This window comes from Melozone crissalis, unplaced genomic scaffold, assembly GCF_028551555.1.
Source record: "Melozone crissalis strain CALT ecotype California unplaced genomic scaffold, PUWL_Pcris_2 ptg000708l_1, whole genome shotgun sequence".
NCBI classification, from domain to species: domain Eukaryota; kingdom Metazoa; phylum Chordata; class Aves; order Passeriformes; family Passerellidae; genus Melozone; species Melozone crissalis.
In genome coordinates this window covers 7695-17709 of record NW_026536366.1, presented here as the reverse complement: position 1 = coordinate 17709, position 10015 = coordinate 7695, and the positions used below count along the sequence as shown (strand labels likewise).

Below are 10015 nucleotides of genomic sequence, written 5' to 3'. Positions count from 1 at the left end.
TTTGTGGCACTTCCCAAAATTCCAGGAATTCCTTGGATGATGGAAAATGTGGGGTTGGAATTGGGATGGGATTTAAGCTTTCATCCTGGAATTTGGGAATTCCAGGCCTCAGATGCCCATGGGTTTGTGGCATTTCCCAGAATTCCAGGAATTCCCTGGATCCTGGAAAATGTGGGGTTGGAATTGGGGTGGGATTTAAGCTTCCATCCCAGAATTTGGGAATTCCACGCCTCACATCCCACGGTTTTGTGGCACTTCCCACAAGAATTCCCAAGAATTCCCTGGACCGATGGAACCCCTGGATGTTCCCCCCATTCCCTGCACACAGATCCCGGTTTGGGAATGATTTATTAACCCCTGCCAGGAATTCCTGGCTCAGATCCAGGCAGATCCACACCCGGCACCGGCGATCCCCGGGTTTTGCTCCATCCCGGTGGGATCCGCGTCCGGAATATTCCGGAATATCCCCGGGAACCCCAGGCTGAGCTCAGGGGCACCCGCCTTGCGCGGATCCCAAATATTCCTCCAGCAGCATTCCCAGCTCCGCGTTCTGCCGCTGCAGGGCCGTGGCCTCGGAAAACAGCTCGGATCTCCGGGTCAGCACTTTGCTGGGAAAGGAACGCCGGGAAAATCCATGGAAAATCCCTGGAACTGTCCCAGTGCCGCCCCCACCCCGCCAGGCACTCACTGGTATTCCACGAGCGCGGCTCCGAGCGCGTCCCAAAGCTTGAGTTTGCGCTGGGGAATGATGCGGGTCATGGCTTCCCAGTATTCCCCGTCCCTGGAATTGTCCCGCACGTCCTGGAGTTCCCTGGGGGGCCCCTCGTCCCTGGGGAGGGGGAACAAATCCTTGGGATGGAGAAAAAATCTTTGGGATGGAGAACCAATCCTTGGGATGGAGAAAAAATCTTTGGGATGGAGAACCAATCCTTGGGATGGAGAAAAAATCTTTGGGATGGAGAACAAATCCTTGGGATAAAGGGAAAAAACCTTGGGATTGAGAACAAAACTTTGGGATGGAGAGGAAACAGTTGGGATGGAGAACAACAATTTGGGAATAGTGGACAAATCTTTGGGATGGAGGAAAAAACCTCGGGACGGAGAACAAACCTTTGGGATGGAGAAGAAATTCTTGGCATGGAGAAGAAACTCTGGGAATGGACAACAAATTCCTGGGATGGAGAGCAAATACTTGGGAAGGAGAACAAATCTTCAGGATGGAGAGCAAATATTTGGGAATAGTGGAAAAATCTTTGGGATGGAGATCAAAACCGTGGGAGGGAGAGCAAATCCTTGGGAATAGAGAAGAAATCCTTGGGAATAGTGGACAAATCCATGGGATAGAGATCAAAACCATGGGATGGAGAACAAATCCTTTGGATGGAGACCAAATCTTTGGGATGGAGAACAAATCCTTGGGATGGAGACCAAATCTTTGGGATGGAGAACAAATCCTTGGGATGGAGAAAAAATCTTTGGGATGGAGAACAAATCTTAGGGATAAAGGGAAAAAACCTTGGGATTGAGAACAAAACTTTGGGATGGAGAGGAAACAGTTGGGATGGAGAACAATAATCTGGGAATAGTGGACAAATCTTTGGGATGGAGGAAAAAACCTCGGGACGGAGAACAAACCTTTGGGATGGAGAGAAAATTCTTGGCATGGAGAAGAAACTCTGGGAATGGACAACAAATTCCTGGGATGGAGAACAAATCTTTGGGATGAAGAACAAATCTTTGGAACAGGGAACAAATATTTGGGAATAGTGGAAAAATCTTTGGGATGGAGATCAAAACAATGGGATGGAAAGCAAATCCTTGGGAATAGAGAAAAAATCTTTGGGAACAGAGAACAAATCTTTGGGAACGGTGGACGAATCTTTGGGATGGAGAACAAATTCTTGGGAATAGAGAACAAATCCTTGGGAAGGAAAACAAAACTTTGAGATGGAGAACAAATCCTTGGGATGGAGAAGAAAAACCTTGGGATGGAGAGCAAATTTTTGGGAATAGTGAACAAATATTTGGGATGGACAGTAAATCCATGGGATGGAGAACGAATCTTAGGGATAGACAAAAAACCCCTTGGCAATTGGGAATTCAAAATTGGGAAACAAATCCTTGGGATGGAGAAAAAAATCCTTGGGATAGAGAAAAACACCCTGGGAATAGAGAACAAATTTTTGGGAATAGTGAACAAATATTTGGGATGGACAGTAAATCCATGGAATGGAGAGAAAATCCATGGGATGAAGAATGAGTCTTAGGGATAGAGAACAAATCATTGGCAATGGGGAATTCAAAATCTGGAAACAAATCCTTGGAATGGAGAAAAAATCTTTGGGATGGAGAAAAAAATTTAGGGATGGAGAGGAAATCCTTGGGATGAAGAACAAATCCTTGGGAAGGAAAAGAAGCTCTGGGAATGGACAAGAAATTCCTGGGCTGGAGAACAAATCCTCAGGATGGAGAACAAATTTTTGGGATGAAGAACAAGACTTGGGGATAGAGAACAAATCCTTGGCAACTGGGAATTCAAAACTGGGAAACAAATCCTTAGGAAGGAGAACAAAACTTTGGGATGGAGAGGAAAACTTCGGGATGGAGAGAAAATATTTGGAATGGAGAACAAATCCTTGGAGTGGAGAACAAATCCTGGGATGGAGAAAAGATTTTTGGCATGGAGAAGAAACTCTGGGAATGGACAACAAATTCCCGGGATGGAGAACAAATCTTTGGGATAGAGAGCAAATCCTTGGGATGGAGAAGAAATTTTTGGCATGGAGAACAAATCCTTGGAGTGGAGAAAAAAACCTTGGGAAGGAGAGAAAATCTTTGGGATGGAAAACAAATTTTTGGAATAGAGAACAAATCCTTGGAATAAAGAACAAACCCTTGGGAAGGAGAACGCACTCCATCATTTTCTCCCTTCCCAGCCCCTGGATCCTCTCCTGCCTGGTTCATTCCCAGCCTTGGGAATCTCCCGATCCCTCAGGGAAGGTTGGGAATCTCTTTCTCCAAGCAGAACCACCCCGGAGCTCCCGGGACATTCCCTGGATCCCGGTTTGGCTCCATCCCGGCGCCCCCAGCCCCGGCCCGTCCCCGTTCCCACCTCAGCTTGGGAAATTCCTGCAGGAATTCCCTCAGGATGGTCAGGACGTGATCCACTTGGATGGCCGGGATGAGAGCGGGGGCTCCGTGCTGGGAATGGGATCGGCTCTTCCCGGCCGGATCCTCGCCATCTTCCACCTGGCTGACCTGGAGGGAGCAAAGCCGGGTGTGGAATTTTCGGGATGAAGGCGCCAATTTTTCCTTCCTGGAATTTTTTGGGATGCATTCCCGGGGATTTCTGGGGTCTCCCCTGGCGATCCTACCGGGATCCTGGGCGCGTGGTGGGTTTCGTAGTCCAGGAAAAAATCCACGAGGGCGCGCAGCTCGTCCTCGTCCTCGATGTGGAGGGCCTGGAAAAGCGGGAATTCCGTCAGGGTTCCTTGGGATGGGGATGGAAAGGAAAGGAAAGGAAAGGAAATTTCAAGGAAAGGAAATTTCAAGGAAAGGAAAGGAAAGGAAAGGAAAGGAAAGGAAAGGAAAGGAAAGGAAAGGAAAGGAAAGGAAAGGAAAGGAAAGGAAAGGAAATTTCAAGGAAAGGGAAGGAAAGGAAAGGAAAGGAAAGGAAAGGAAAGGAAAGGAAAGGAAAGGAAAGGAAAGGAAAGGAAAGGAAAGGGAATTTTCCAGGTGCAGAGGAAATGCCGGAATTCTGGGAAATGCTGGATAAGGAAGGAATGGTGGGAAGGGGGTGATGTGGGATAGCCATGGAATATCAATGGATGGGAAAGTCTGGGAAGAGGCTGGAGGAGCCCTGGAGGTGTTTAAAATGTTGGGATGGGCTGGAGCTGGGAATTCGGGAATCATGGAATGTTCTGGGTGGGAAGGGACCTCACAGCTCACCCCATTCCATGGGAAGGGGCACCTTCCATGATCCCAAAATTTGGGCACTGCCAGGGATCCAGGGATTCTCTGGGAATCCCAGCCCAGCCAGGAATCCCTTCCCAAGATCCCACCATCCCAAGCTCCCCTTTCCCACTGGAAGCCATTCCCTGCCTCCTGCCCCTCCAGCCCTTGCCCAAATCCCAGCTCTCCTTTCCCTCTGGAAAAGGCTCCAAGGATTCCCTGGATCCTTCCCTGATCCAGCTGCACATTCCCAGCTCTCCCAGCCTGACATTGGATCCAGCCCCATCCTGATTCCTCCTTGAGAAGGAATTTTGGGATCCAGGGGCTTCACTGGGAGTTCAGGACTCCAGGGAGGGTCTCCCTTCCCTTTTCCATCCCCAAATTCCATAAAAATCCCTTGGGATGGATCCTGAGTGTCCTTGATCCCAGAATCCCGGAATGGTTTGGGATGGGATCCATGGACCTTCAATCCCATCCCAGGGACACTTCCCACCATCCCAGGGTGATCCTAATCCACCCTTGGACACTCCCAGGGATTCTCTGGGAATTCCAGCCCAGCCAGGAATCCCTCCCCAAGATCCCACCATCCCAAGCTCCCCTTTCCCACTGGAAGCCATTCCCTGGCTCCCTCCATCTCATTCCCAAATTCCAGCTCTCCTGGAGCCCCTCGAGGGCTTCCCTGGATCCTTCCCTGATCCAGCTGCACCTTCCCATCCCCACCTCCTCCTGCTGCTCAGCATTCCAATCCCGGGAGATCCCATCCCATCCCATCCCATCCCATCCCATCCCACCTCAAAGATGTTCGGAGCTGCTGGACGTCATTCTTGGGCCCCACCACCTCCCTCAGCGGCTTCAGGAGTTTGTTCTCCAGCAGGAAAGCCTTGGGAAAAACGCCGGGAAGAGGCGGCAGGGTGAGAATTCCCAGCCCTCATTCCAAAGGGATTCACAAAAAAAAAAAAAAAAAAAAAAAAAAAAAAAAAAAAAAAAAAAAATCAGGATTTGGGGCTGATCCTGGATCCCGAGATCCAGCAGCGCTCACCCGATTCCTCGCTCATGACCTCCAGGATTCTCCGGAGCGTTTTGCTGGGGAATTCCTGGCCGGGATGTGATTCTGTCGTCCCTCTTTTCCTGGTTTTCCTTCCCTCCCTCGCCGCTCTGGGCTCCTTTCCTCCCACTCTTCCTCCCTTCCTGCTCCGCTTTTCCAGGCTTGTTCCCTGAAAATCGGAGAGGGAAAAATCACGGCAGGAATATCCCTTGGAATGAGCCAACACAGGGATGGCAACTCCAGGAAAATCCCACCTGGAGCAAGATCCCAAACCGTGGGAACCCCTGGAAAACAAAGCTCCTGGGATGAGAGCTAAATCCTGGGAAAACCAGGAAAAACCCAGCGGGAATATCCTTGGAATGAGCCAGTTCAGGGATGGCGACTCCTGGAAGAGCTCAAACCGTGGGAATCCCTGGAAAACAAAGCTCCTGAGATGAGAGCTCCTTCTTGGAACTGGGAAAACTGGGAAAAATCAGAGCAGGGAACATCCCTTGGAATGAGCCAGCTCAGGGATGGCGACTCATGGAAGATCCCAACTGGAGCAAGATCCCAAACTGGGAATAGCTGGAAAACAAAGCTCCTGGGATGAGAGTCGGTTCCTGGAAATGGAAAAAACTGGGAAAACTGGGAAAAATCATTGGAATCAGCAAACTTGGGGATGGCAATTCCTGGAAAATCCCACCTGGAGCAAGATCCCAAACCGTGGGAAGCCCTGGAAAATAAAGCTCCTGGGATGAGAGCTAAATCCTGGGAAAACCAGGAAAAACCCAGCGGGAATATCCCTTGGAATGAGCCAGTTCAGGGATGGCGACTCCTGGAAGATCCCAACTGGATCAAGATCCCAGCTGTGGGAATCCCTGGAAAACAAAGCACTCTTCTGGAAAACTGGGAAAAACCCAGTGGGAATATCCCTTGGAATGAGCCCACTCAGGGATGGTGACTCCAGGAAAATCCCAAACAGCGGGAATCCCTGGAAAACAAAGCTCCTGGGAAAACTGGGAAAAATCATGGCGGGAATATCCCTTGGAATGAGCAAACTCAGGGATGGCGACTCATGGAAGATTCCAACCGGAGCAATATCCCAAACCGTGGGAATCCCTGGAAAACAAAGCTCCTGGGATCACAGCTGCTTCTTGGAACCGGGAAAACTGGGAAAAATCATAGCAGGAAAATCCTTTGGAATGAGCCAACTCAGGGCTGGCGACTCCTGGAAAATCCCACGTGGAAATCCCAAGGATTGGCGGGACACGAGAACCTTCCCAAGGCGGGAAATTCCCAAGGGATTCAGGGATTCCCACCTTCCAGGAGCTTCGTGGCCAACTCCATGGCCTCCCTCTTCTCCCGGACGTCTCCCAGGGGTCCCACGTTGTCCATGAACCACAACCGGGGCTCTTCCCACGGCATTCCCAGCTGCTGCACGTGGATGATCCGATCGGCGTCCAGAACCTCCCGGATCAACGCCTTGGCCTCCTCCTCGTTCACGATCCAGACCTGCCGGAAGCGATCGACGCGGCTGCGCGCCAGGTGCCTGGAAAAATATGGAAAAAATCCCAATCGTTCTTTTATTTAAATTTTAGAAGCTGTAATAAAATTGTAAAAAATAGCAATAAAGTTAGAGAAATAAAAATGTGGATCATTCAGATTTAGGATAATGAAATTGTAATAAAATTCCTCGTTCACGATCCAGACCTGCCGGAAGCGATCGACGCGGCTGCGCGCCAGGTGCCTGGAAAAATATGGAAAAAATCCCAATCGTTCTTTTATTTAAATTTTAGAAGCTGTAATAAAATTGTAAAAAATAGCAATAAAGTTAGAGAAATAAAAATGTGGATCATTCAGATTTAGGATGATAAAATTGTAATAAAATTGTAATAAAATTGTAATAAAATTGTAATAAAATTCCTCGTTCACGATCCAGACCTGCCGGAAGCGATCGACGCGGCTGCGCGCCAGGTGCCTGAGGGAAACATGGAAAAAATGCAAATAACTTGTTTTTTTAAAATTTTTAGAAGTTTAATAGTGATAGAATTGTAAAATAGTAATAAAAATCCGGACAAGTAGGATTTAGGACAATATGAGACAATAAAAACAAAGAATTATGGACTGTCTGGGTACTTTTTCTGGGAAAAATAAGCCCGAAAAAGGACCCACGTTAACAGAGGATTAACCCTTTAAAACAATCACCTGTTGCATATTCATACATCTCATAAATTATGCATAAATTAAATTTAAATAAACATAGGATTTTGTCTGGTCATCATCAACTTCCTCCTCTTCAGCATATATACATATTATCTATATATCCTCCTCTTCAGCATATATATATTATATATATATATAATATTTTAGATAATAACTACATAATTCCTATAATAATTGTATAATAATATCATTTATATTATAATTCATATATATGATACAATTTATTTTCCTCCAAAAGAGCAATAAATTCATTTTCTCTGAAAGATTTAGGTGTCCTGTGGCTGTGAGAATGCCTCATTCCTTTCTTAAAAAAATGCAAAGTTTCACATACAAAGTTTCTATTTTAACATTATTTATATATTTATATATATATATATATATATAATATTGTATTATATTGTATTATATTGTATTATATTGTATTATATTGTATTATATATATTATATTACATTACATTCTATTCTATTCTATTCTATTCTATTATATTATATTTTATTATATTATATTATGTTGTATTATAGTATATTATAATAGTTTATAGTATATTATATTTTACTGTATTATATTGCATTATAGTATATTATATTATATTATATTATCATTATATTATATTATAGTATAAATTATGATATATGACATATTATATTATAGTATATTATTAGTATATATTATATTATATTATATTATATTATATTATATTATATTATGCTACATTACATTACATTACATTACATTGCATTACATTACATTATATTATATTATATTATATTATATTATAGAGATTATATATTATAAAATATAAAAAATATAAAATATTTTTATATATTTATATAATGTGTCATATATATAGCATTTATATATAATATAAATTTATATATTTGGTATATATAATATATAGTAGATATTGAATGTATATAAAATATATTTTAAAATATCTACATATAATAATATATATAATTTAATATATAATATATATTATATTATATATAATATGTATTATATAATATATAATATGTATTATAATACCTTTATTATAATATTATATATTTATATGTACTTAACCCCATTACTTAAAAATTATTGCAGCATAACTTGCTAACATAACACACATAGTATAATACGTGTTAATTAATTAATTAATTAATTAATTGGAAAATTAATTTTAATATTTCATATCATTCCTATTGTTCCATATTGCTAGTTACAGGAAGCCAAAATGAAAACCACACATTTTTCGCAGGCAGGGATCCGCCCGGGCTCGGCATTCCGAGCGTTCCCCACCTCATCCTGTCCCGCGTCTCCTGGAACTGCCCCACCACGCGCTCCAGCTCCAGCTCCAGGCTCTGCTTTTCCTCCTGGAATTTCGCCTCCTGCTTGGCCATTTTGTCCTTCAGCAGCTCCAGGGTGGTCCTGAACCTGGGAAGGGACGGAGAGCCCGGATTTTGGGACGTGGGAAAAGCTTTGGCACGGGACGGGATTCCCTCGGGATGGGTTTTACCGGTTGATTTTCCGTTTCTGCAGGGATCGCAGCGTGGAATTCTCTATGTCCAGCTGCCGGAGCACGTCCAGGTTGTAGTCAGCTTCACCTGGTTCAGGTGGTACATGCCCCTTCATCTGGCGCAGCTTCCTCTCCAGGCCTGGAATTCCGTGGAGGGGGGTGGAAAAATCACAAAAAAATTCCATGGAAATTCAATGGAATTCCACGGGAAAAGCCCCACAAAGAATTCCATGGAAATTCCATGGGAAAACCCCACAAAAACAACCCCTTCATCTGGCGGAGCTTCCTCTCCAGGCGCTGGAATTCCGTGGAGGGGGGGAAAAAAAATCACAAAATATTCCATGGGAATTCAATGGAAAAAAAAACCCCACAAAGAATTCCATGGAAATTCCATGGGGAAAAAACCCCCACAAAGAATTCCATGGAAACTCCATGCACTTTCCCATGGAAATTCCATAGAATTCCATAGGAAAAACTCACAAAGGATTCCATGAGAATTCCATGGATTTCCATGGGAAAAACCCACAAAGGATTCCACAGGAATTCCATGGGAGAAAATCCCACAAAGACAAACCCACCAAACCAACCCCTTCATTTGATGGAGTTTCCTCTCCAGGCGCTGGAATTCCATCGAGGGGGTGGAAAAATCACAAAAAATTCCATGGAAATTCAATGGAATTCCATGGAAAAAAAACCCACAAAGAATTCCATGGAAATTCCATGGGAAAACCCCACAAAAACAACCCCTTCATCTGGCGCAGCTTCCTCTCCAGGCGCTGGAATTCCATGGAGGGGGGGAAAAATCACAAAAAAATTCCATGGAAATTCCATGGAATTCCATGGGAAAAAAAACCCACAAAGAATTCCATGGGAATTCCATGGGAAAACCCCACAAAAACAACCCCTTCATCTGGCGGAGCTTCGTCTCCAGGCGCTGGAATTCCGTGGAGGGGGGGAAAAAAATCACAAAATATTCCATGGGAATTCAATGGAAAAAAAAACCCCACAAAGAATTCCATGGAAATTCCATGGGGAAAAAACCCCCACAAAGAATTCCATGGAAACTCCATGGGGAAAAAACCCCCACAAAGAATTCCATGGAAACTCCATGCACTTTCCATGGAAATTCCATAGAATTCCATAGGAAAAACTCACAAAGGATTCCATGAGAATTCCATGGATTTCCATGGGAAAAACCCACAAAGGATTCCACAGGAATTCCATGGGAGAAAATCCCACAAAGACAAACCCACCAAACCAACCCCTTCATCTGGCGGAGCTTCCTCTCCAGGCGCTGGAATTCCGTGGGGGGGGGGGG

At 44.6% G+C, this 10015-nt stretch overlaps 1 protein-coding gene and 1 long non-coding RNA gene across 2 annotated transcripts; both read right to left on the bottom strand.

Annotated features, from left to right (window-relative positions):
* Positions 1 to 329: 329 nt before the first annotated feature.
* LOC128950536 (uncharacterized) lies at positions 330 to 3201 on the bottom strand. The gene is made up of 3 exons (XR_008484370.1): positions 3113 to 3201; positions 689 to 829; positions 330 to 608 (listed from the first exon to the last, which is right to left on the bottom strand). It is a non-coding gene; the product is annotated as an uncharacterized LOC128950536 (long non-coding RNA).
* Positions 3202 to 3370: 169 nt separating this feature from the next.
* On the bottom strand, positions 3371 to 9485 carry LOC128950535 (dynein regulatory complex protein 1-like). The gene is made up of 6 exons (XM_054295405.1): positions 9428 to 9485; positions 8698 to 8836; positions 8481 to 8615; positions 6295 to 6524; positions 4991 to 5165; positions 3371 to 3461 (listed from the first exon to the last, which is right to left on the bottom strand). The coding sequence occupies exons 1-6, from the start codon at positions 9483 to 9485 to the stop codon at positions 3371 to 3373; spliced, it is 828 nt and encodes a 275-aa protein (XP_054151380.1).
* Between the last annotated feature and the right edge of the window lie 530 nt (positions 9486 to 10015).